The sequence below is a fragment of the Entamoeba dispar genome, genomic scaffold (genome assembly GCF_000209125.1).
Source record: "Entamoeba dispar SAW760 scf_1105229461889 genomic scaffold, whole genome shotgun sequence".
In the NCBI taxonomy this organism is placed as follows: Eukaryota; Evosea; order Mastigamoebida; family Endamoebidae; genus Entamoeba; species Entamoeba dispar.
Genome location: NW_001854918.1, coordinates 16,789 through 42,056, shown reverse-complemented (window position 1 = coordinate 42,056; position 25,268 = coordinate 16,789). Strand labels below are relative to the sequence as shown.

The 25,268-nt window shown below is 24.3% G+C and overlaps 12 protein-coding genes across 12 annotated transcripts in view, besides 38 other annotated features; 7 read left to right on the top strand and 5 right to left on the bottom strand.

Annotated features, from left to right (window-relative positions):
- The first annotated feature begins 26 nt into the window (after positions 1-26).
- Positions 27-71: a microsatellite.
- A 13-nt stretch (positions 72-84) lies between these two features.
- Positions 85-213: a sequence feature (AT_rich).
- Positions 214-218: 5 nt separating this feature from the next.
- Positions 219-325: a microsatellite.
- Positions 224-412: a microsatellite.
- Positions 413-905: 493 nt separating this feature from the next.
- Positions 906-992: a microsatellite.
- A 1,007-nt stretch (positions 993-1,999) lies between these two features.
- Positions 2,000-2,159: a microsatellite.
- A 2-nt stretch (positions 2,160-2,161) lies between these two features.
- Positions 2,162-2,220: a sequence feature (AT_rich).
- A 16-nt stretch (positions 2,221-2,236) lies between these two features.
- Positions 2,237-2,292: a sequence feature (AT_rich).
- Positions 2,293-2,333: 41 nt separating this feature from the next.
- Positions 2,334-2,487: a microsatellite.
- A 5-nt stretch (positions 2,488-2,492) lies between these two features.
- Positions 2,493-2,584: a microsatellite.
- Positions 2,493-2,624: a microsatellite.
- Positions 2,625-2,868: 244 nt separating this feature from the next.
- Positions 2,869-3,045: a microsatellite.
- Positions 2,942-3,119: a microsatellite.
- Positions 3,079-3,263: a microsatellite.
- EDI_313310 (uncharacterized protein) lies at positions 3,232-3,798 on the top strand (the record flags this gene model as incomplete). Its single annotated transcript, XM_001739022.1, has 1 exon — positions 3,232-3,798. The coding sequence occupies one exon, from the start codon at positions 3,232-3,234 to the stop codon at positions 3,796-3,798; it is 567 nt and encodes a 188-aa protein (XP_001739074.1).
- An 873-nt stretch (positions 3,799-4,671) lies between these two features.
- Positions 4,672-4,737: a sequence feature (AT_rich).
- A 487-nt stretch (positions 4,738-5,224) lies between these two features.
- Positions 5,225-5,268: a sequence feature (AT_rich).
- A 168-nt stretch (positions 5,269-5,436) lies between these two features.
- Positions 5,437-5,527: a sequence feature (AT_rich).
- Positions 5,528-6,285: 758 nt separating this feature from the next.
- EDI_313300 (uncharacterized protein) lies at positions 6,286-7,814 on the bottom strand (the record flags this gene model as incomplete). Its single annotated transcript, XM_001739021.1, has 4 exons — positions 6,286-6,437; positions 6,491-6,871; positions 6,921-7,661; positions 7,724-7,814. The coding sequence occupies 4 exons, from the start codon at positions 7,812-7,814 to the stop codon at positions 6,286-6,288; spliced, it is 1,365 nt and encodes a 454-aa protein (XP_001739073.1).
- Positions 7,663-7,718: a sequence feature (AT_rich).
- Positions 7,815-7,900: 86 nt separating the features above from the next.
- Positions 7,901-7,938: a sequence feature (AT_rich).
- Positions 7,939-8,069: 131 nt separating this feature from the next.
- Positions 8,070-8,166: a microsatellite.
- EDI_313290 (uncharacterized protein) lies at positions 8,123-9,203 on the bottom strand (the record flags this gene model as incomplete). The annotated part of the gene is made up of 4 exons (XM_001739020.1): positions 8,123-8,274; positions 8,332-8,715; positions 8,763-9,056; positions 9,113-9,203. 4 exons carry the CDS (start codon positions 9,201-9,203, stop codon positions 8,123-8,125), a joined length of 921 nt encoding a protein of 306 aa, XP_001739072.1.
- Positions 8,293-8,323: a sequence feature (AT_rich).
- A 1,344-nt stretch (positions 9,204-10,547) lies between the features above and the next one.
- Positions 10,548-10,746: a repeat region.
- Positions 10,717-11,799: a repeat region.
- Positions 11,800-11,958: 159 nt separating this feature from the next.
- Positions 11,959-12,031: a sequence feature (AT_rich).
- A 20-nt stretch (positions 12,032-12,051) lies between these two features.
- EDI_313280 (uncharacterized protein) lies at positions 12,052-13,653 on the top strand (the record flags this gene model as incomplete). Its single annotated transcript, XM_001739019.1, has 6 exons — positions 12,052-12,186; positions 12,261-12,584; positions 12,638-12,732; positions 12,807-13,083; positions 13,136-13,406; positions 13,460-13,653. 6 exons carry the CDS (start codon positions 12,052-12,054, stop codon positions 13,651-13,653), a joined length of 1,296 nt encoding a protein of 431 aa, XP_001739071.1.
- A 1,139-nt stretch (positions 13,654-14,792) lies between these two features.
- Positions 14,793-14,820: a sequence feature (AT_rich).
- Positions 14,821-14,973: 153 nt separating this feature from the next.
- Positions 14,974-16,161, top strand: EDI_313270 (calcium-dependent protein kinase, putative; the record flags this gene model as incomplete). The annotated part of the gene is made up of 1 exon (XM_001739018.1): positions 14,974-16,161. One exon carries the CDS (start codon positions 14,974-14,976, stop codon positions 16,159-16,161), a length of 1,188 nt encoding a protein of 395 aa, XP_001739070.1.
- Positions 16,151-16,220: a sequence feature (AT_rich).
- EDI_313260 (ADP-ribosylation factor, putative) lies at positions 16,215-16,748 on the bottom strand (the record flags this gene model as incomplete). Its single annotated transcript, XM_001739017.1, has 1 exon — positions 16,215-16,748. The coding sequence occupies one exon, from the start codon at positions 16,746-16,748 to the stop codon at positions 16,215-16,217; it is 534 nt and encodes a 177-aa protein (XP_001739069.1).
- Positions 16,749-17,386: 638 nt separating this feature from the next.
- On the top strand, positions 17,387-17,911 carry EDI_313250 (ADP-ribosylation factor, arf, putative; the record flags this gene model as incomplete). The annotated part of the gene is made up of 1 exon (XM_001739016.1): positions 17,387-17,911. The coding sequence occupies one exon, from the start codon at positions 17,387-17,389 to the stop codon at positions 17,909-17,911; it is 525 nt and encodes a 174-aa protein (XP_001739068.1).
- Positions 17,912-17,937: 26 nt separating this feature from the next.
- Positions 17,938-17,979: a sequence feature (AT_rich).
- Positions 17,980-18,036: 57 nt separating this feature from the next.
- Positions 18,037-18,065: a sequence feature (AT_rich).
- A 54-nt stretch (positions 18,066-18,119) lies between these two features.
- EDI_313240 (ubiquitin carboxyl-terminal hydrolase, putative) lies at positions 18,120-19,142 on the bottom strand (the record flags this gene model as incomplete). The annotated part of the gene is made up of 1 exon (XM_001739015.1): positions 18,120-19,142. One exon carries the CDS (start codon positions 19,140-19,142, stop codon positions 18,120-18,122), a length of 1,023 nt encoding a protein of 340 aa, XP_001739067.1.
- Positions 18,495-18,561: a sequence feature (AT_rich).
- Positions 18,677-18,725: a sequence feature (AT_rich).
- Positions 19,141-19,197: a sequence feature (AT_rich).
- Positions 19,198-19,927: 730 nt separating this feature from the next.
- EDI_313230 (uncharacterized protein) lies at positions 19,928-20,926 on the bottom strand (the record flags this gene model as incomplete). Its single annotated transcript, XM_001739014.1, has 1 exon — positions 19,928-20,926. One exon carries the CDS (start codon positions 20,924-20,926, stop codon positions 19,928-19,930), a length of 999 nt encoding a protein of 332 aa, XP_001739066.1.
- A 58-nt stretch (positions 20,927-20,984) lies between these two features.
- Positions 20,985-21,017: a sequence feature (AT_rich).
- Positions 21,018-21,060: 43 nt separating this feature from the next.
- Positions 21,061-21,795, top strand: EDI_313220 (uncharacterized protein; the record flags this gene model as incomplete). Its single annotated transcript, XM_001739013.1, has 2 exons — positions 21,061-21,586; positions 21,638-21,795. The coding sequence occupies 2 exons, from the start codon at positions 21,061-21,063 to the stop codon at positions 21,793-21,795; spliced, it is 684 nt and encodes a 227-aa protein (XP_001739065.1).
- Positions 21,592-21,630: a sequence feature (AT_rich).
- Positions 21,789-21,848: a sequence feature (AT_rich).
- A 404-nt stretch (positions 21,849-22,252) lies between these two features.
- Positions 22,253-22,331: a microsatellite.
- On the top strand, positions 22,331-24,832 carry EDI_313210 (leucine-rich repeat containing protein, putative; the record flags this gene model as incomplete). Its single annotated transcript, XM_001739012.1, has 1 exon — positions 22,331-24,832. The coding sequence occupies one exon, from the start codon at positions 22,331-22,333 to the stop codon at positions 24,830-24,832; it is 2,502 nt and encodes an 833-aa protein (XP_001739064.1).
- Positions 23,461-23,497: a sequence feature (AT_rich).
- Positions 23,638-23,681: a sequence feature (AT_rich).
- A 17-nt stretch (positions 24,833-24,849) lies between the features above and the next one.
- Positions 24,850-24,974: a sequence feature (AT_rich).
- An 85-nt stretch (positions 24,975-25,059) lies between these two features.
- Positions 25,060-25,268, top strand: part of EDI_313100 (uncharacterized protein) — a gene marked incomplete at both ends in the record, with an annotated part of 1,695 nt that continues 1,486 nt past the window's right edge. Inside the window, one exon of the mRNA XM_001733411.1 lies at positions 25,060-25,268. This exon is cut by the window's right edge and continues 1,486 nt beyond it. Within this exon, the coding sequence (XP_001733463.1) occupies positions 25,060-25,268 (209 nt within the window).

Sequence of the window (25,268 nt, the reverse complement as noted above, 5' to 3'; positions counted from 1 at the left end):
AATGACACAATTGATAAAACAAGAAGAAAATGAAAATGAAAAAGAAATAAGAAATAATAATAAAAATGAAAGAATTTGTTATTGATATTTATAATTATTGTTTTTCATTAAATTAAAAATAAAATAGTTAAATTATTAATTCAATGTATTATAATTTATAGAATTTGTTATTGATATTTTTTGTTATTTATAATTTATAATAACAAAATAATTCTAATTTTTGTTATTTTTTATTTACATTTTATTTCATCTATTTCTAATTGAAATATTCTCTTATTTAATTATCTTTTATTCCATTTCTATTCATTTCTATTTTATTTTATTTCTTCTTTTCTAATAATTGGTCTATCTGTATTTATTATTGTTAATTTGTTATGTTCAATATGTTTATTTCTTGACTTTTTAATTATTTCTTGTTAAGAAGATAATAATTACTGTTGTTTTTGTTTATTTAACTCTTTTTTATCTGTTTTTCTTCATGTCTTCAATTTTCTGAATTCAATCATCTGTATAACTATATTTCTTTATTAAATTATAATTCTTCACTTGTTATTTGTTGTGATTTTGAAAATAAAGAAGTGTAAAAACTCACAGCAATTCTTCATTATGTAAAAATGATTTATTTATTATTTGATTCAATACAACTTCTTTTAAAATATTAATAAATGTCATCATTAATTCTTCTAAATTCAAGTTGAACAAAAATTAATCGAACTATTAATTTTGGAATGAATTAAATTAATTAACATTTAGATGTGTTATGCTTGATATGATTTGTATATCTTATCTTTTATCTTCTAATTTATCATTACATTTATCACATTTGATATACCACTCATCATTTGAAATATAATTAATTTCTTTCTCTTCTTTATCTTCTTGTAGAACTTTGTATAAAAGAATCATTACATTTTTGTAATCTATTTCTTTTTGATTAATTCTTTCTTATATTTATTATTCTTGTATTATTTTATATCATTTTTATCTTATTTGTTATATTCATTCACATTTAAATGGTCTTTTCTTAAACTCTCTATAAATTTATGAACTTCAGATATCATCAAACCAACTCATTTACTAATTGTGTCTATAGTAAATAGAAAATAGTTATTGAATTTCATAATAAACAACTCAAATGTTTATTGAGTGTTATTACAAACAAGTGAATTGTTGAAATGTGTTAATTCATCTTTATTGACACTGAATATTGACAAATGTTGATTTAAAACTGACCACATTTTCCCCCTTTTTCTCTTCTAAACCCCTTTCTTCATATTTTCTAATTCTCTCATTTTTCTGATCACTAACACTAAGACTGATTTGTTAATACCACTAACATCACTTCATTTATCTTAACTTCTATTTCTTCTACACTCATAGCCATTTATGGAGTTTGTCTAAACAAATCACAAAGATTACTAAATGGAATATCTAAGTGTGATTGATCTTCACAACAAGTTTGTTGTCTTTCATCAATACTTAGTTTATTAAGTTCATTCTCAAAACAACAAAACAAACAACACGAATTACTTCAATATAAACATATTCAACAATGAATTTGAGTGTAAAGTGTTGAAGGTATCTCAACAAAATTAAAAAGGGCATAACATGACATCACTGTTAGAAAGTAAAACAAAGTGTTTTGAGATAAAAAACATAACATCAAGAATGTCAAACTATCAAAACAGAAAATATAAGAACTATCTCTAGAACACCACTTAAACAACATCAACACACAAATATGAAAAGATTTTATGAGAAGTAGAGTGAATTAATAAAGACATGAAGTGATATTTTGAAAACATCATAAGTCATATCAGCAGTATCAGAAGAAGAAATAAATGGTTTAAAATATGATGGAAATGACAGTTATGAATGAAAAAAGAATAAAAGTACATTCACTAAATCTTACAAACAACATAAAGAACAAAAAAGGAAAAGAAACAAAAAGGAATAGATTCTCATAATGATTATTTTTCATAACAAGAATATTTGATATTTTTTATTATTATTTTTTTATTAATTTATCTTTTTTGTTTTTTATTTAAATATTTTGTTATTTGATTATTTAATTCTTTCTTCTTCTTTTCTTTCTATATTATTATTGTATTATTATTGTATTATTTTGATGTTTTTGTTATTATTTTGTTATTTTCATTAGATTTATATTGTTTAAATATTGAATAATTAATAAATTGTAGATAAATGAATTAAAAATATCATGAATGCGAAAATGAAATATTTATTATTTTATTTACTTCATTGTTATAAATAATAAATAATCATTAATTTCGATATTATAATGATTTGATGTGAATATTTATGAATTTTACATATTATTCATTATATTTACATTCATTACTGGTATTATATCTGATAATGTTGTTAAATTATATCATTTTATATTTTCATTAATTGATAATCATATTAAATATTATTCTTATTCATCTATCTTATTCATTTCTTATTATTTATTATTTATTATATATGATAAAAGATAAATAAAATAGAAATAAAAGAAGAAAAGAAAAAGAAGAAAAGAAATATAAGAAAATGAATAATAAGAAAGAATTAGAAAAGAAAATATTAAAGGAGTAGAAATGATGATTAAACCAGAAAGTAAATTATCAATGATATTCAATAATATTAAGAAAGAAGTAGAAAAGAAAGGAGAAAATGAAAGAACAATCATTTGTATTCCTAATGGAACAAGTCAAGGAAATGAAAGAAGAATAGAAAATTCAACAAAACTGGGAAGATTAAATAATGTACAAATCATACGGAAATATCATATAATTGAAAGAATACTTTCAGAAGAATATAACATAGAAACACCAATTCTTATCATAGAAAATACAGAAATAACATATGGAAATATTAAAAAAGAAAGAGATAAGATAAAAATAAGAATAATAAATACTATAAGAATAAACAATACAACAGAAGAAAATAAAGAAATCAATAGAATAACAACAGAAGAAAAAGAAGAGAAAGGAATAATAATAAATAATAAAATAAAACAAGAAAACAAAATAAACACAAAAAGATGGAGATATAAAGAAATCAACGAAGAAAAATATATTAAAACAATAATAGAAATGATAGAAAAAGAAGAAGAATATTCAGAATATTCATCAGAAAGAGAAATGATAATAAATATCAAAAGAATACTATATAATAATAAAATCAATAAAAGAATAATTGGAAAAAAGAATAGGATATAATTCAATAATGATAGTATCAATGTATTTTAATGATATTAAAGATTTTATTAATTTAGAAATAGGAATTAAAAGATTTCAAGGAAATATGGAACGATTTCATTTTAATCCAATTCCTTTAAATGAACATTCAAGAAAATTCTTTCCTAATATTGAAACATTTCATATTTATATTATAAGTGATGAAGAATTTGATGACGGAAGAATCAATAAAGCAATAATATGGTATACAGTTAATTATTCAACATATTTACAAGAAAAAGAAGCAGGAAATATCTGTAAAAATATAGAATATACAAAATATGATAGTTATAAATATGGAAATACAATACCATCAGAAGTTAAATCACTTGGAGATGAATGTTTTAAAGATTGTACTACATTAACATCTATTACTATACCACCATCAATTAGGAAAATAGGAAATAGATGTTTTTATGGATGTTCATCATTAAAACACATTAAACCTCAACTAATGCCAGTTATAGAAATGGGAAAGAGTTGTTTCTATGGATGTGGTTGTGAAGAGGAGTTGAGACAAATGGAGGGAATCCCAGAAAATTGTTTTTCAAAATGAAAGATTTGGAACAAAAACTCAAATAGAATAAATTAAAAATGCTATTTTAATTGAATTCATTTTAGGACGTTTATCTTTATTGTGTTATGATGAGAATGATATTTTATGTATACGCAACTTTGCAATGAATATTAGAAATGATCAGTTAAATTGTTATCATATCTGGTATAATTATTGAAATATTCAAGAATTTCGATATTTATTTGTTATATTTAAATAATGTTTACATTCTTTTCATATTAGAGTTATTTATTTAATGGTAATACCATAATATTAGAAGTTAGATATGAGCGTTTTGAAGTAGTGTATTTTATTCATTTAAGAAGTAGTAAACTTTAGAACAAATCCTGTAAATGATTAATAAAACAATAGAAAGGATATAAATAATTGAAACTTTTAGTTGATTTAGTTAAACGTGTTCTCATAAAAACGATTGAATTTACTTTATTGAGTCAAAGTATTCGTTTAATCATAATTTTATCGAAAGGCTCAGAATACAAGTCGAATATCATAACAACAACACTAACGATAAACGTATTCATTATCCTTGAATGAAACTAGATTGATTTAATGAAATGATTATAGGTCAAATAACTCAAAAAATATTCTAAAAGAAAGTTAATAAGACCACAGCACGTATTAAATTAACAATGAATAAGATAAAAGACTCATTACATAATTATTGAAAGAATATATTATTGAGAATAAAACTGTTTTAAATCAACAAAGAAATAAAATACTAACTAATGTTAAAGAAGATAGATTTTTCTTTAAGAAGAATTTATAAATGATAATCGAATTATGAAATCTCGAATCAAAACATATAAAAACAATGCTATTTAATTATTTCATCATACAGAAAAACCAACTACCATATAAATAAAAGAATATTATATTTAAATGTTGTTATGATAAATTAACTTAAATTTATAAAATAAACAATGGAGAATTTGATGATATTTTATTAAAAATGATATAGATAAAGAATTACTTATCATAATATATGTAATTGAAAGAAAAGATTGATAACATAATAACATATGGAATCATTTAAAAACAACATGTTTCAATTTTAGTATTTTTCATGTTATTATGGATAGTGTTTAATGTAGAGATGAAAGTTATTGAAAGAACAAAATAGAAAATAATTTAACAACAAAATATATTATATATAGTTAGTATAAACGAATCAATTGAAATAGAATGAAAGAGAAATACTCTTTTGTCAATGAAGAATATATTATTAATTATACTGAGTGAAGTGGTATTGATAAATGATGGAATAACTGAAAATAGAAAATATGTGAAGATATCAAAATTGCAATGACCATTTTCATTAACTTAAATTAACAATGATACCCCCTCAAAGAAGGAAACACTTGTGTTTGTTTATATTATTTGTACATATGATAAAGACAAGATATTCAATAATTATTACAAAATATTCTTTTCTTAATAATTTTTAAAAAAGTGAAGAATGGTCATTTAATAAAAAAAATTGAAAAGCAGTCGTAGTTTAGGTGGTAAAACACTTACTTAACTTGCAAGTTCAATTTCCTTGTTAACAAGATGTGAGAGTCGAAGGTTCAACTCCTTCCGATTGCATTTTACTTTTATTTGTTTTTTGAAATACATAACAAAAAATCAATAATAAAAATACTTTAATGAAACTAAATAAAAACTATTTTGAAACTATTATAAAAACTTAATAAATAAAAACATAAATATTCAGAATTATGTTATTTCAAGAAGAATACTTTAAGAATTACGAAAAAAGAAAACAAAATTACATCAATTAATAACAAAAATTAAAACAATATAGTTTTTATCGTGATAAATAACAAATGAATTGATAGTAAACAAATAGTAATGAACAATACATATACAAAGCTGTTGATTGAAATGTTTTATCAAAATATATCTTATTCTATTTAATACTTCCAAATATTGCAATTGATTCAACAAAAGAAAACTTTCTTCTCATATCAAAAAACTCTTTGTTTAATATGACGAATGATAAATAAAATTAAATAAAGAATATTGATGGAGATACTAAAAATGAAGTCTATTAAATTACAGATACAAAACAATAACTCATCTCTAAACACAAAATAATAATAACATATTGTTTAAATTATTTCATTTGATCTAATTTCTTTTTCAAAATATTATTTCAATAAAGTATTTCTTTCAATACATTATTCTCTTCCACCTTCAAAATCTTTATTCTGTGATATGTTCTTATTAGAACAATTAATATCTTACATAAGCGTTGAATATTTAATACCTAATCTATGTACATCTATTTCTCTTGAACACTTGTACTAGTGAAATCAATAGAAAAGACTAGACTATTTTGAATGATTATACAACAAAATCTAAAAGAAAGTTGTATTTGATAAAAATGAAAGATTTATAATCCAATTATATAAAAACAAAACAAAAGTCTGTTTAGTGTTGAAAAACAAACAAAGAAGAAGGAATCATTTAGAAAGCAAAGAAAACGATGAATGTAAATAACATACCTAATACAGAAATGGCTCCAGAAAAGACACATCTTCCTTCAAATTGATAAGAACCTTCAGTACATTCTAAACAACCTAATTCTTCATGACAAAGATCACAGAAATATGGGCAAGCTAATATAATGATTATTTAATTCATTTATAAAAAGAGAAAGAATGAAACAAACATGAACATCTACCATCTTTAGTTACATAAAATCCTGGTTGACATTGACTACATCCAAGTGCATTATCACATTGTCCTTCTGTGCAATAAGTAGAACATTTAGCACAAGTACCATCATCTTTATCTATAAAGAATTTATCATCACATCTATAAATATTTGTATTGTCTCCATAAACTGTACCTTCAATACATTCTTTCTGTCCATATGATCGATATCCAGTAGCACAAAGATCACATGCACCAGTTGTACCATTACAATGTCCTGGTTGACAATTAGGATCACATGCAACACACATACCATCAACAACATAATATCCATCATTACATTCACTACATCCAGTAGATTTTGAATATTTTGAAGGTTGACATTGGTATGGTTTCTCTATACTATCAGTATTTACTTTATAACACTACTAATAATAGAAACAAACTTTCACATCTTCCATGATAAACAAAATATCCATCTTGACATTCTTTACATCCATCTTCATTACATTTTTCAGTAGCACATCTTGGATCACAAAGATAACATTTTCCTTCAAATGCAAAATAACCTGTTTTACATTTATTACACATAGAAGGTGATTTACAACTTTCTTCACAGTTTGGATCACATCCCATACAAAGTCCTGTATTATTTTTAATTAATCCATCTTGACAATTTACACATGAGGTACTGTTTTCACAAGTAGAACATGTTTTATGACAAACAGCACAACCATGATTATAATTATAATATCCATCTTTACATTTAGTACATCCACTAAATTCATCACAAGTAATACATGCAGGATCACATGCAATTGCTTGTCCTCCATAAATATAATATTTATTAACTTCTTTTACTTGTGTACATCCAACATTATCAGAATATGTTTTACATCCTTCACCTGCATAAGTACATACTCCAGAAGATAAATAATAACCAGTTTGACATTTTGTACATCCAACATTATCTTGAACAGCAGTACAATTATCTCCTCCTGAATAACATCCACTAGCTTTCATATAATAAAGATCTACACAAGATAAACATTTTTTTGAATCACACGTTTTGCATCCATCAGCACATGGAAGACATCCTCCTAATTCATCAATATAAAACCCATCATTACATTGAGTACATCCAACTTTTTCCTTACATTTACCAGAAGCACATTCTTCAGGACATGCTAAAAATAAGTTTAATATTGTTTTATGTAATAAAATTAAGTTAATCAAAAAAAAAACAAACCAATACACGTATTTTCATCATATTTATATTCATTCTTTTGACATTCAATAGCTAAGCACAATGAAATCAATATAAACAAAAGAACAGTCATAGAACTACTAAAATTTGAAGATGACCCTTTAATTTTTTCATTTTTCATTTTTTTTTGTTTTTTTTATCTCCCCTTCTCTTGAAACGAAAATTAAAAAATTTTGAAAACAATAAAATATTTTTTTGTTTTGTGTTTTCTTCTACTCTAACTTCTTTTCCCGATTATATAGGAAGATGTATTATGTTTAAAATTATTTGGGGAAGAAATAAGAAGCAATGATATAAGGAAAAAAACCTGAAATTATGATTTTATGATAAAAGGAAACCAAAACAAAAATAAAAAGGAAGAAGAAGACAAAAAAAAAAGGATTAGAAAGCAACGATTAAAAGAGCAACAAGCAATAAAGAAAGAATAGTTGTAGCACCACTGCAAATACCTTTATCTTTATTCAAAGTATAACCTTCCTTACATTGTTTGCACCCTTCTTGACTATCACATTCATTACAACTAGATTGACAAGCTAAGAAAAATGAGTTTCTATAATAAAATAATTTACAAAAATTAATAAAGAACAAACCAATACATGCATTTTGTTTATGTAAGAAGAATCCTTTTTTACATTTTTTACACCCAACTCCATCTGAACAAGAATCAACCTCACAATTACTAGGACATAACATACAAGTATTAGTAGTAGAATTAAGATATCTTCCAGCTTGACATCCTAAACATTTTTGTTCAGTATTATCACAGTTAGAACAATATTCATCACAATAAGTACAGACAGTAGTTCCTGTTTGATAAGTATTTCCTCCACAAACTTGGCAAATTCCTGTACTTCCATCACATAATGTACATTTCTTATCACATTCAACACAATCACCATTACGTGCATAATATCCAGTACTACATTTAGTACATCCACTTGACTGATCAAATTCAATACATTGTTTTGGTTTTTCTATAGAATTAATCATTTCACTTTTTGAATAGATAAATTGAACAAACCGACACAATCACCATTCTTAGCATAATATCCTTCAACACATTTCAAACATCCAAAGATTTGATTAGATGAACCTTCTGCTGAATCACATTTATCAGAAATAGGAAGACAATTTCCATCAACAGAATATGTTCCTACAGTACATTTAACACATCCATAATCTTCTACACAATCATTTGTTGATGCACACTTGGAATCACATTTTACACAATCTCCATTTTTAAGATAATATCCACTTTGACAACTTTTACATCCAAAAGTTTCATCACAACCTTCAGTACAATAGGAAGAACATGCTACTAATGAGGATTTTTCTTTTTTATTTTATTGAACATTTCTAGATATAACAAACCAATACACTTCTGACCATCAAACCATTGCCCATTACTACAAAGAGAAGCATTAATTAAGGCAATGAAATATAATATCACAATAACCTTCATATCTCTATGAAATTTAAGTTCTTTTATTTTTTTTTAATTTCTAATTTAGGAAGACAATGAAATGCAATTTAAAAAATCCAAAACTAATTTTTTAATAAATTGATTTTCGTCTCATCTTTTGTTTCTCCTAACAAATTGCCTTTAAATGAATCCGTTTTTCCTATTTCTTTTTAAATCATAAACTGAATTTATATCACAAGAAGAACCCTTTACTTTTCATTTATTGTTAAAATTAAATTCTTAATATTCCAAATAAAAATCAACTTAGAAAAGAGTTAGAAGAACCACCATCATTGAACTTCTCAGGACACTAACTGTATTATTTCTCATACACACTTCATTTACTAACTCATACCCTTTTCACATTTAGAACATCCTGTAATTGTACTACAATTGGAACAATGGTCAGGACATCCAACACATTTTTTTTTCACTCACATAATACCCAAAAGTGCAATTAGTACATCCACTAACAACAACATAATTACTGCAATATCTAAACAAATTTCGTATTTACCGCCTTTAAGATAATAACTAATTTCCAATTTGTACATGGTGAGTTACTATAGACTTTACAACTATAAGCCAGACATTGAGTTTTATCTTTTGGATTTACATAAAAAAATGGATTTACATTCAATAAATCACCAGTTTTACCATTACATTCATTACTAGCACAATCACTATCACGGGGGAAACATCTTCATCCCTGACTTAATATCCAAATTGATAACTCCTACATCCACTGGTAGTATCAAATGCTTTATTAACATAATATTCAGACTTTTCTATTCAATTAATTTAACTGTTTTTTTCTATCAAAACTTATGAAAATAAACATAAACAAGGTAACACAAAATCTATTAAGTGGATAAAAAACTGCTTTACATTTATTGCATCCATTCACACCATCAGTACTTGAATTTTCTTCACAACTATCACCGTAACTAATACACCTTTGTTCTTTAAGTAAAAGCTCAAACGTACATTTGCTACACCCCTTAGTTAAATAACAACTAGAACTCTCACAATTACCGTCACATAGAGGACATTCTCTTTCTGATTTATAATATGAATCTAAACACTCCACACGTACACTCTTCTTCATCTTTGCATTCTTTACAAATACTTTTATCTTGGCAAGTATTAATGAGCATTTAATTGGTTTGAAGTATTACAACTGTATATAGAAACAAATTTTAACATGTATTTTAGTATTCATGTTCATCACTTGAACAAATAACTGGTGGGCGTGATGAAGCAATAGCCAAAATCAAACTCAACATTGGTTGAATTTTAGTTCTTTTATTCAACCTTTTTTATTTCTCTAAAGTTTTTCTCTTTTAATAATTACAATAATAATAGCATGAATCATTTCATTCATTATTTCTTTTTCATCACAATAAGTATTTTATCATTATGAAAATAGATCAAACAAACACTTTATAATATAAATGTTTATTATAAAAACATAAAAAAAGATATAAACAATATTGAAATAATGAATACAAGTAAATATGAAATAAATGAAATGATAGAAATAATAAAAGAGTATTTAAATTGAATGATTAAAATGATGATGAAAGTATTTGGTAAGAATATTAATTTCAATGAATTATTGAATACAATACAATTAAATGAATGAAAACATGATATAAACAATGTATTTAAATTTGTAACAAATAAATTAAATGATATTTAAAAGAAAAGTGGTGAATATATAAGAAATATAAAATGTATATTTAATATTATGAAATTATCATAATCAAATTATGTCATTAAATATAAAATCAAATGTATTTTATTCAATTAGTAAAGATGTAAGAAGGAGTAATTATAAACTGAAGTATTAAATCAAAAATACTCTATATTGATATATTAAAATATTATAAACATTGTTATATCATTATTCTATCTATTAATCATATATTATTATGATATCATGTAATGAAGAAGAATCAAATATCAAAACACGGTTGTGTGTGTAAACAAATAAATAAACATATATTAATTACTCATTTTAATGAAATTGATGAAATAGATTTTAATACACCTCCTAAATGTATTAATAATGATGAAATAGTTATAACTTACAATAAAGATTTATTGGTTAGTGACCATTCGTTTAATGTTAGAAGACCAGATATATATTATCAAATCATCAATGAAAAAAAAAGATATATTAATGATGTTGATATATATCAAGATAGAAATAATGGATTAAATTATATTTACAAAATAAATAAATACAAAGAATTATAAGAGAAGTTAAAACAAAATAGAGAAATAATTTAAGTAGAAATAATACCTGTAATATTAACAATCAATAAATTAATACATAAAGAAACCGTAAGAAGATTAAAAACACTAAAATTACAAACTAACTTCCATAAAATACTACGAACAATCATTATAAAAAATATGAAATACTTAATGTTCTACATATTCATGCAACACATTAGAAGAGGATCCTTCTAATTCTCACATCTTAGAAATAAACTCTATTATAGAAATAGAGCATATTGAAATCACTGAAATAATCATTTTACAATAACCATAAAATCCAATTATAGATATATCTATTATTTATATTTTTTTTCTAAAGTTTTTCTTTTTTTTTTTTTCATAAGAAGTTTTATTTGAACCATTTCCTTTCAATAAGTCAACCATTTAATTAGACAAATCAAAGGTCTTGAATATAAAAAGAAAGACCAATATAAATGAATATATTAATTAACTGATATTAATGGATTACTTAATTTAAAGAAATTGATATTTTTTTATTATTGTGTATTATTTATTGTTTTCATATTTTCTTTATAATAAAACTCCCAAATATTAATATCAAATGAGTTCTTTGAGACGTAACACCTCTTATCTTGGACTCTCCCCAAGAATTTCCAGATTATCAAGGTCTAATTCCTGTTCATCAAAACTTACACCAAGAACTAGGATTATTAGTGATAGCAACGCATGGACTGCCGTTTGTTTTTTTAGTTGGTGATTATCATGTGTACAAATGTTAATTATAAAAAGTATGGATAAATTGACATGTAGTTACTTGTTCCTTTAATGAATGATATACCAGAGGCAACGTTCAAAACAATGATACATATTTCAATGGGAGTAGAAACTAATATGTCTAATTCCCAATTAATATTTTCATATTTTGTAGAGAAAGAAAGACTAGCTGAATTGATTGAGTACATTGTCAAAAGAGAAGTTATTTCTAACATTGAAGAGATTTTGCTAATATTCGATTCTAATTCTTGTTTTGATGTTATGATGCAAATGTTTGCAATGAAAGAAATGGATACATTTTTTGAAAATGTTGTACTTTCTATTACACAAAAAGTACATAAATCGAAGTACAAGTTTAGTGTTTGTTATTATTAATAATATTAACTAACAATAAGTTTGACTAATATGTTTAGAATGATGATAAATCCATCACAAAGAATATAAAGAAATTAATTAAACTTCTTCGTATTATTATCAAAGAGATTACTGATTTATCAAAATACACACCGTTTGTTCTTTGTTTTGTTTGTATTGTAAATTCAAATTATTAATGAAAAATACTATTAATACTTATCAAAACAGAGCATTCAAATATTTTATTCATGAATTAGTCAAAATTACATTTTATGATTATCCATTACAACACTGTCGAGCATTTGAAGTGTTTATGGTTGGAATTATTCTAGAAAAGATTCGATTAGTTCCAAGTAAATCAACAACAGAAAAACAAACAATAGAAGTCATTAGTCTATTTATTGATAATTATATTCATCCAAAACAAACTGAATGGAGTCAATTAATAGAAAAAGAGTTTAAAGATATTAACCAAGAAATGGACTATTTAAAACAAAGAATATTAGTTTGTTAAGTTTTAATAGAAATAAGCCATTAACTTTAATTTACATATGTAGAATCTTCAAACAGAAAAAGAAGATTGTGTCATTCAATGGAAAATACCAACTGCTGGATTTACTGAAAAATTATCTAAGTCTATTGATGAAATCAGAAATTATATTTCACCAGAAAGTCAACAACTAATTGATATATATTTTAATACAAGTCAACCGATGACTAAGAGATTTAAACAAATTGTAAATGAAATTAATCAGTTAAGTATTAATAACTTTAATGAAAAATCAGGAGTGTTGTATAAAATGTCAGTCATTAAACAACGAATTAAAGGTTTGTTCTTCTTATTTGTTTTAATTGAGTAAATAACATTATTTAATTAGTAGATGTTAATGAAGAGATTAGATACCTCAATGAATGTTTAAATACATTAGATGAAAAAGAACAATTAATAAATGAATCAAGTGAAACTGAAGAAGTGTTTTCTGGAACTGATGGAAGTAACTCTGTGATGAGCAATTTGACAAATGGAATTGACAGTCAAAGTATTAGTCAATCATCATCATTTATTCTTAATTGAAAGTATATATTGTCATTTTTGTTTTTAAAATCATTTTTATATTCTTATGACAAAAATAAAAAGAGAAAAAGAAAAACAATAATTCTTTTTGTTTTTAAAATTCAATAACAATAAATTTATTAAGTTTTAATGAGAGGAAATTAAATTCACCATTTTAAAAGATTAATCAATTTTGTTTTTCTTTCTTATATTAAACCTTATTTTTAGTACACCTTTTCTTAGTCCATTCAATTATGTACACACTTCTGAGATTTTGAAAATGGACTAGATGTTCGTTCTTTCTTAGACTGTGTTAACATAACAATATCATATGGTTGAAGTGATTCAACTGGGAGTTCTTCTTTGTTAGTAGATTTAGTTTCAGGAGATAAACTGTTTCTAATACTCCATTCAGCTGAGTCAAAGTAATGACGTTGTCTATTAAGAGATTTTCTCATCATCCCATATTTATTAGTATTAGTAGGTTGTGTGGTTTGCATGAATACAATTCTTGTAATAAATGTGTATTTTTTTGATAAAGAAATAATAAATAGTTAATGTTAAGTATTGTATTTTTAGGAATTTGCTTTAAGTCTTTCAACCCCCTTGTAAATTTCATTTGACATGTTCTTTCAGTTTATTTCTCTATTTTTCTTTATCTTATTGAAAAATCACAGAAAATATTGTTGGTGTTGAGTCCACTCTTATTTATAACAAACTCTTTTTACTTGAACTTTCCTTTCTTTGTTTGAAATACTAAAATTAATTTATTCTTTGGGCTTAAATTGTTTGTGAAGAACTTTGGAAAACAAGTTCATAAATAAGTGATAGACATACAATGGGATTGAAGATGGTAACGAGTTATTGGTTGTATTAAGAAATTTGAATTGTTGTTTATTCCTTTGAAAATACGGATTGTAGTTATAATTGACTCATGGATGTTATTGGAATAAAAATTTACTTCATTCTGAATAACAAAAATAATTGATTTATAAATAACACTTTTGTTAAAAATAATGGTTTTATATTCTAATGTATTACTCAATACAATCTTGTTCGTTAACAATCAAATGATGAATTGAAAAAGATTCGTTTCTTATCGTTGGGAGTGCAGTATGTATTAGTAAATAAACCATCTGCCTGATAAAGGAATAAATCAGATAAAAAATACATAATTATAAAAAATAAGGAAATATTGTTAATACAAAAATCGTAAAACACAATTAAGAGAATTAAAAAAGATTATTCAATAATTATTTTTCTTATTCTTAAAGAAATAAAAGTTGAAAAGAGAAACTTACAATAGAAGAACGGAACTTAGTTTTAGAACTATTTGAAAAAATGAATGAACATTTGTATAGTCTTTTTATCTTTAACGGAAATGAAGAAGTGGGGAGAATGCAAATTACAAAAAAGCAATTTATTTATGGAAGAAATGAAGTTGAGTTTCTAAGAAAATATATTTGGATAAGTAGACAACACTTTCAAATAGAAATTAAAGGAGAAAATGAGAAAAAAGAATATGTATTAACAGTAAAAACAAATGTAATTACATTTCATAATAATAAACAAATAAAAAGAGATACAGAAATATTCATCAATTCATTAGATGTTATTTCCATTCCAATTCCAAAAGCATCAATGAGACAAAACATTATTTTTATTTCAAAAGAATTTGAAGAAAAAGAAATGGGTTGTTGTTTTTATACAAAATATCAAATTATAAAATTTATTGGAAGTGGTTCTTTTGGAAAAGTATTTCAAATCAAAAGAATGAATAATAATAAAATACTTGCAGTAAAAATAATTGATATAACTCAGAAAAAGAAATCTGAAACTGCACAGCGAGAGAGTGAAGTACTTGATAAAATTCATCACCAAAACATTATAGAAAAATATGAGACAATACAGTCACAAAGATTTATGTATATTGTTATGGAATATGTTGAAGGATTAACTCTAGCACAATACCTTCAATTAAAACAACAGACTTTTAATGAAAATGAAATTAAAATAATTACTAAACAATTATTTAATGCTGTTAATTATCTTCATTCCAATAAAATAATTCATAGAGACTTAAAACTTGAAAATGTAATGATTCGTGGTAAGACTAATGAAGAATTTAATAAACTTAATATTGTTGTAATGGATTTTGGATTAGGAAAAATACTAGAAACAAAAGATTATACTCTAACTAAGTGTGGAACAAGTAATTACACTTCTCCACAAATACTTCAAAGTGGACCTTACGATGGATTTAAAACAGATATTTGGTGTTGTGGAGTAATGTTATTTTATATGTCTACTGGGATGTTTCCTTTTAATCAAGAAGGAGTAAATTCATCATTAATGCTGAGGATTAATATTAGAAATGGAAAAATTTGTCATCAAAAAGAATTTAATATGATTTCTTTAGAATTACAGGACCTTATTAAGAATATGTTAATAGTAGATGAACAAAAAAGATTTACAATTCAACAGTGTTTAAATCATGAATTTATTTCTCTCAAACATCAAAAAATTTAATTTGAGATTAAACTTTATTGATTTAAATTCATTACATAAAAATGAATTATTTATTAATTGATTTTTGAAGAAAGCCAATCAAGACCTTCATAAAGACCATCCCCATTGATTGTGCATGACGTTTGACAATACCATTCTCTTCCTATAATTTGATTTAGTCTTAATTGTTTAGTAATCTCAGCCACAGTTTTGGATTGAAGTAAGTCAAATTTATTAGCATAAACTAACAATGGAAGTCCTGATAATTCTTTGATACTAAGTATTTGATTAAGAAGGTTTCTTGCTTGTATTAATTGATCTTCAGTATTAGTTGAATCAACAACAAATATAATTCCATCTGAATAGACATAGTAATTTTTCCATAAAGATTTAGTTCTGTCTTGGCCTTTAACTTCCCAAAAGTTAAAACGAATACTGTTATACTCAAATGCCTCAACTCCAAATCCAATAGTTGTGGGGATGTTCGTAGCAAACTCACCTAATATTAGTTTATAACGAATAGAAGTTTTACCTGCACCATTTAATCCAGTAATAATTATTCTTCTTTCTTTTATTGTTCCAAGAAGTTTTGACAACCAACTTACCATTCAGTATATGAGATTATTGATTACAGATGAATTTTTAAGCATAGTACATTACTACTCTTTCAGAATATAATTTCTGGAAAATTTATTTTCATTCAAAACATTCCTTCTGATATGACTTTCCACAAGTTTTTTCAAAAACAAAAAAAGAATTTAAGAAATAACAATTTGTTTTTCTATTTTATTTGGTAAATAACAATCTACAATACATATCAATTACAAATATAGATAATAGATTCAAGTAGATTTTAAAAAAATGGTCACTGTTTGAAGTAGTTTCATCATATATCTTAATATGGTTATTAGACTTTCTCTCTTACTGAAATTAGTTAAAAGAAACACAGAAACAAAATATTTTATTTTAGTCACATTAAAGAAGTCATAAATTCAAATGGAAGCTTTTTCTAATGGCTTTGACTTTTCCTTAAAGGTGTAACAAGGAAAATGACGTGGGGCTAGGAGAGAAGTCTTGAAAAAATGGAGATTGAATAACAGAAAGAAAAGGAAGGATGATTTCATCTTTTTTTCATTAATTTTTTTTAAGAAACATAACTTAAAAAATCGGGAAAAGGGTTTTTAGAGAAACTTAAAAAAAAAAAACGAAAAAAGAACTGAGAACTTAGTAAAAACCAAAAAACAGTATGGGAAGTTGGTTAAGTAAATTACTTGGAAAGAAAGAAATGAGAATTTTGATGGTAGGACTTGATGCTGCCGGTAAAACTTCAATTCTTTATAAATTGAAACTTGGAGAAATTGTCACTACTATTCCAACTATTGGATTTAATGTAGAAACTGTTGAATATAAGAATATTTCCTTTACTGTTTGGGATGTAGGAGGACAAGATAAAATTAGACCATTATGGAGACATTATTATCAAAATACTCAAGCAATTATTTTTGTAGTTGATTCTAATGATAGAGATCGTATTGGAGAAGCACGTGAAGAATTAATGAAAATGTTAAATGAAGATGAAATGAGAAATGCTATTTTGCTTGTTTTTGCTAACAAACATGATTTACCACAAGCTATGTCTATTTCTGAAGTTACAGAAAAACTTGGATTACAAACAATTAAGAATCGTAAATGGTATTGTCAAACATCATGTGCAACTAATGGAGATGGACTTTATGAAGGTCTTGATTGGCTTGCTGATAATCTCAAATAATTTTGATATTTCTCTTCTTTTCTTTGTATTTATTATTTTAATTATTTATTTATTATAATAGTAAAAAAGAAAGCTAAGATATAAGAGAATTTTATAAAGAAGAATAAACAAAACCAAAAGAAGACAAATAAAATAAATAATTATTTCTTTTTTAGCAAGACATTTTCAAAGTAAATTATTTACTGATAATACTTTAGTTTGTTAAGAGTTAAGTTCTTTCATAAAACAGTATATATGATTTGTCTGAAACAATATCTATTTTATTAAGAGGTTTTACTGTTTCATCATCAAAACGATACCATAAATCATTTATTTTACAATTAGCAGTAAAATGACCTTGATTAATTGAGCCTATATGATCAATAGTTGCATACAATTGATATTTTGCTATTCCAATAACAAAGTCATTTAAAGGGAAAAAAACAGTAGTTTGATCTTTTTGAGTATTATTTGATTGTTGTTCAAATCGAAGAATTTGAATAATAAGAATAGGAGGTGTTACAACGAAATTTCTATTAGGAATTTGTGTATGATTACATTTAACACAAGTTTGAAAAGAATATAAATAACCAATTAAACAGTCATAAATTGTTATATATTTTAATTCTTTTAATTCAAAATAATTTTCTAAATTAACTTTTTTTAAAAATGAAAGATTTTTCATAATTGGCAATTGTAATAATGAAAATGGTTCAGAATGAATTGAAGATGTTCCACAAATTTCACAACAAAATTTACTTACAACCATCCCAGTTGTCATTTGAGTAATAATTGATTTATTATTTCTAATATATTCAATATAATCTTTATAATACAATTCATTATGTATTATAGCTGGTGGTTGAGTTATACTTGTACCTCGAAGATCATTATCCATAACATCAAGTAATAATAACAAAAATTCTGCAGCATCTTTTTGTTTTTTATCAGCAAATTGTTGGTTGAGAATACCAAAAGTAGTAAAAAAATATTGAGGGTAAATTGATTCTTTATGAGTATATAATGCTTGGATTGTTTTTATTAAAGACTCGGTAACATTTTCTATTAATGAACTTTTTGTATTATTTTCATTCGTATAAACTTTTAACTGATATTCTAATGCATATTCTAAAAATTGTTGGGTATGTGCAATGCACTGTATTACAGCATTCATATAACATGTATTACCTAAATTATGAATCCCATTTGTTCCTTTAATTTTTGGTGAGTTAAAGAAGTTTAGAAATGACATTTATTTTTTAACTAAAAATTTGTTTTAAGTTCTTTTTTTTTCTTTTTTATAAATTGTGTTATTTAGTTTATTAGCATTTTCATATTCTGTTTGCTAAATAATTTATAGAATTATAAGTTCCAGTTCTTAGTAAAAAAGTTTTTTAATGAAGCGAGCTCCAAAACAAATACTCACCACCATAAAACTTAAAAAAATTCTTCGTTGTAGAAAAGCTGAACTAAAAACTGAAATATTTACACACTATGCAAACTGAAGTAGAGAAAATGACTCAAAATTGGTACTTTATTGAAAAAGAAGAAGAGTACGCATTCTGGATAAATGTCTTTGCTACTCATTTAGCAAGAACTAAACATAATTTATGTGATAACTATGTTGCTAAAAAACGTGAAAAGTGTTTTGCTGTATTAATTAAAATTCTTAAATCTCATCTTAAAGAAAATCAAAAATGTTTTATAGTGAAAAAAGAAGGGTGTTTTTTCTGTCCATATGATGTTGTTTCCTATTGTTAATTGATTTCATTCATTTTCACTTTTATTTATGTGTCTTTTCATTACGGTGATTTTTTTGCTTTCATTTTAAGTATTGGATATTGAATATTATGTAAAATTGAAGCAATTTTTGAGGTTTCTATTCTAGTTTTTTTTAATTTTAGAATCTCTGCTTATTAAAAATTTCATTATTCAATATTTAGAAGTAAGATAAAAGTATATTTTCATCTTGATAGTTTATTTTTAGTGTTTGATTTTAGAAATGAACATTCAAAAAGTTAAAAATCATAAGAAAAATCAATCATCAAACCATTCCAAACCATAGATGCTGTCCAAAAAAAATTCATTGTTACTATTTAGTGGAGTAAAAATATTACTAAAACTTTGGTTATCACAAAAAGGTGGTAATGAATATAAAGCACAAAAGTCATCAACTTCAATCCAACACTTTTGTTTAGTTATCCAAAGGAAATCTGGAATAGAAAGAATCTCATCTTTTCGTTTTAACAATGGTAAGGTAATCATATTATCACTTGAATTAAATGAAATTAATGGTTCTAAATGAAGAGGATTTAATAACGTAAATACAAACCCATCAGTATCATGAGACCCATATGAGTGTTTTGGTGATTGAAAAGATGATGAAAATACACCAAATACGAATCCATCTGTTGATGTTATCATAAACATTGCATTTTTTACATTTCTTAAACTTGAATTAATTTTAGCACTATATAATCCATCTAATGATGAATTATAAAAACAACGATAATGTTTATATTTCATTTTTTCTTTTAATATATCAAAGTTTCTATCTAATTCAGGTGATTTGTCAAATTCTATAACTTGAGTTGTAAATTCTTTTTGTCCTTTTTCAACTTTACCAAAGTGAATTGAGATATGTGGACTTGGTGGAATATATCCATTTATTGGTTTAATAACTAATTCACTTGATTCAGATTGTTCACTTTCAGAGGGTGTGCTTGTTCTAATAATTGGTTGAGTAATAATAAATGGTTTTTGAATATGTTGAATTGAATCAAATAATGTTTGATAATTATTTTTAATGTCATTTGGAAGTATTAATCGTTGAAAAGATAATTGGTTTAATTTTTTTTCTATTTCTTGTATTTTGTCTAAGCTAGTTTTTAACTTTTTATCTTCATTGAGTATTGTCTCATAGGTAATTGATTCATTAATAAATTTAAGGTTTTGGAGTTCTTTCTCAAGCCAAACCCTTTCTTTTTTCTTTTCGTTTAGGAGTAGGTTGAGTTTATCAAATGATGTATCTCCCATCACTGAATGCTTTGTCCTTTTACTCTTCTTTTCAAGATTTCATTCTTCTTTTTCTTTCTAATAAAATAATTTATATTTATAATAATATTTACTATTCATTTCTAGTAAATCCTACTGAAACTCCAAAAGTCAGAATGACAACAACATCCCGAGAGCAAATACTCAAATATATTACTGATTACAACGAGTTTGACGTTTGGGAATGTATTGGAAAATGTGAAAGTGATGGTGATTTAGATGGTATTGCCAATGAATTACAAGAATATAAAAACAAAAACTCTAATGCATTAATTGAGCTTATTAATACAAGATTTGAAGACCTTGTATTTCTCTCAAAAACATTATCTGAAATTAAAGAAGTTACAAATGAAATCAAATATCCAATGAAAGTACTTGAAAAACAAACATCAGATAAAATTAAACTAATTAAATCAGAGATTGAAGAAATAGTTAGTGAATTAACACAAAAACAAATTCATGAAGAACAAATGGAAAAACAAAAAATCGAAACACAAATAATGAATTGTTATAAAAGACTTAAAAATAATCTTATTCAACCTAAAAGTGTAGAGCAAGTAGAAACTGCATGTTATCAATTAGAGATGTTAAAGTATCTTATTCATTGTCATAATGAAGCAGAATGTGCAGAAAAAGTATCACGTTTGTTTTTTTATTAATAAAGAATTATTATAAATTTATTTAATCTTTTAGGAAGTTTTACTGATATTGAAAATACTATTCATACATTATTAGAAAATTTTTTATTGGAATATGCTACTTCAAATGATCAAGAAAAAATAGAGGTATGTTCTAATTGTTATCATCTACTTGGAGAAATGGATTTAGCTCAAAACATTCAAACAAAATAAATTTATGATTCATTTTTTTACTATACTTTATAATATTTTTATAATTTAATAAACTATAAAGAATGAGGATTCAAAAAAATAGTTGAATGAACAATCTTAAAAAATTATTAAATATCAATGCAAACACTTGAAAATCCTGAACTAGTTGAATTAAACAACGAATTAGAACAACTCAAAGTTCAAAAAGATGAATTGCTCAAGAAAAAAAAAGATATCGAACGACAAAAATCATCTAATCACTTAAAAAGTTTATTACAACGACAAAATGAACAAATTAATCAAAGTTGTTCTGAACTTATTTCACAACTTATGTCTAATGAAATTACGTTTGATGAGTTCTCAACACAGTACATTGAATTACGAACAAACTCTCATCTCAATACAATGTTAATGGGAAAATAATTGAAATGTTTCTTATTTTGTTATATATTACAAAAATAAATGAGGTTATTTTTTGAAAAGATAAAAACAAAAAAATTAAAAAAAAGAGAGAACTTAAAAATAAAAAGAAACTTAAAAAAGAGCAAAAGAAAGAATGGCAACAGTTAAAAAGATAGATCAACATCTCAAAACTATTCCAGAAGAGTTATGTAAAACACAAAGTATTTATATAAACGTAGGAGAATTAAATTTTGGGAGTAATGAATTTGAAGAAATACCGGAAACAATCCAGTTATTTAGTTCATTAAAGAAAATATCATTTGCAAGCAATAAATTAAGAGAAGTAAATGATTATTTATTTTCGTTAACAGGATTAGAATATATTTGTTTAAACCAAAATAAAATAGAAGAAATTAATAATAAAATTACTGAACTAACTCAATTAACATCATTTGAAGCATGTGCAAATAAATTACATGAATTTAATTTTAATCTTAATGTTCAAAGATTAGATCTTTCAGCTAATTTCTTTACAACATTAAACTTTAGTTCAACAAGACTAACATTTTTAGATATTTCACAAAATGATTTAAATTCATTTCCAATTTTAAATTGTCCTAATTTAGAAAGAATTAATGCTTCATTTAATAATATTGAATTATTACCAGATGATATTACAATTTTAAGTTCACTTAAAAACTGCGACCTTAGAAATAATAAAATAAAATCATTACCAAAAAATTTTTCAATTCTTACAGCATTAACGTATTTACAATTAGCTAATAATCCAATTAACACTGTTCCACCAAATTTTGAAGTAATGAGAATTAGAAAATTAAATGTAAATGGAACACAAAATTTATTATTTAATCCAATAACAACATTGAAAGAATTAAATTATTCAAAAGTAGGAGTGGATGTATTATTTGATAATTATTCAGCATTAAAAAATTTAGAAACACTTGATGTATCAAATAATTTATTTAAGACATTAACATTGACATCAGAAAAAATGATTAGTTGTAATTGTTCAAATAATAAATTAACGACACTAACAATTGAAAAAGGTTGTTCTATTCAAAAATTATTAGCTAGAAATAATGAAATTAGTTTTATAGATTCTTCAATTTATTTAAATTCTAAATTATGTGTTTTAGACTTAAGCAATAATAAAATTACTTCATTACCAAATAAACCAGATATGTCTAGAGTAAATTATTTAAGTATTGGATTTAATAAATTATCTTCTTTTGATATGGATTTGAATAAATTTTCTTCATTAACATTTTTAGATATTTCTTTTAATAAATTAAATTTAATTCCTTCTCAAATTGGTGTGTTGACTCAATTAAAAACTTTATATATTACTGGTAATAATATTTCAATATTACCAAATGAATTTTCAAATTTAATTTCATTAACTAATTTGCATTGCTCTGAAAATAAATTCACGTCATTTCCTAATATTCTTTTAAATTTATCTAATTTATCTAAATTATATATTTCCTCTAATTATTTTGAATCTATTCCTTTATTATCTTCTCTTATTAATCTTCAAACTTTGGACATTTCTAATTGTTTCTTAACTTCTTGTACTTCTATTATTAATTTATCTCATTTAGAACAATTAAATTTAAGTAATAATTATATATCAATTCCTCATAATTTTAATGGTTGTTCTTCATTAATTTATCTTGATTTATCATATAATTCTCTTCAGTCATTTGTTGATGTTAATAACTTTAAAAATCTTGCTTTATTGGATTTATCTTTTAATGACTTAACTAAATCACCAAATCATTCCCCTTCTACAATTGTTCGTATTGATGGTTGTATTCGTCTTCAAAAATTCCCATTTTTATCTCGTTTTCATCATGACCTTAAATTTAGATCAGTCCCTACTACTTATGCAGCTGCACAAATGTGTGCTGATAGAGATGAAATGCAAGATTCTTTTATTTGTATTCCTCATTTTGCAGCTCCAGAACATTATTTATTTGCTGGAATTGATGGACATTCTGGAAAATATGTTTCTTATATGTTTTCTATTAGATTTCCAGAGATATTTTATGAAATGTTATCAAGAGATTCTGGAACACTAAGTATTATAGACGCTTTATATCAATCATTTGATAGTATTCAAAATGAATTTGCAAATGATCCTAATGTTACTGATGGTGCTGTCGCAACAGTAATATTCATGACTCCTACTAAAATTTATACTGCCCAATGTGGAGATTGTCGTGCTGTTTATATTACTTCGTCTGGTGTTGTTCAACTAGCTCCAGAACATAAAACAAGTGATAGAATAGAACAAATGAGAATTCGTTCACAAGGAGGTTTTGTAGCTGAAAACCTTAGAGTTTGTGGATTACTTGTTGCTCGTTCTGTTGGTGATGTAAAAAATAAACCCATTATTACACACGTCCCTGACATTACTTGTTTTGACAGAAGAGATGATGAAGAGTATTTAGTTGTTGCAACTGATGGAATTTGGGATGAAATTTCTAATTTAAAAATTCATGACATACTACATTCACATAGAAGAGTTTATAGAACAAGTGAGTTGGCTAGTTTAGTTAAAGATACTGCTTATGTCAGTTGTATATCTGGACAACACCCTGATAATATTGGAATTGTTCTTTGTCGTTTCTAATTTACTTCTTTTGAGTCTTTTTAAAACAATTCTTTTATATAAGTATTGTATTATTCTTTTATTTTATCTCTTACTATTTTATTATAGTATATTATAATAAAATTATAATTCTTATTAAAAGTTTTTTTCTTTTTTTTTTTAACTCCCAAAACTTTTCTAAAAATAATATCTTAAACTAAAAAAGAAAGGAAAAAAGAAAAAATTTTAATTTGTAAACTCTAACTAAAATGAACCCACCTTTTCCTTTTGAACAACTTATAACAGAAATTAATAATGACCCTACTAACGAATTACTTCATCAAGATGTTGTTTATTATGTTGAAGAAATGAAAGTTGATGATAATAAAAAACGAATATTAATGGAATTGTTATGGCCAATTATTAAATACAGATCATCTAATGAGTTGATAGAAGCAGTTACATCTGTACTATGTGA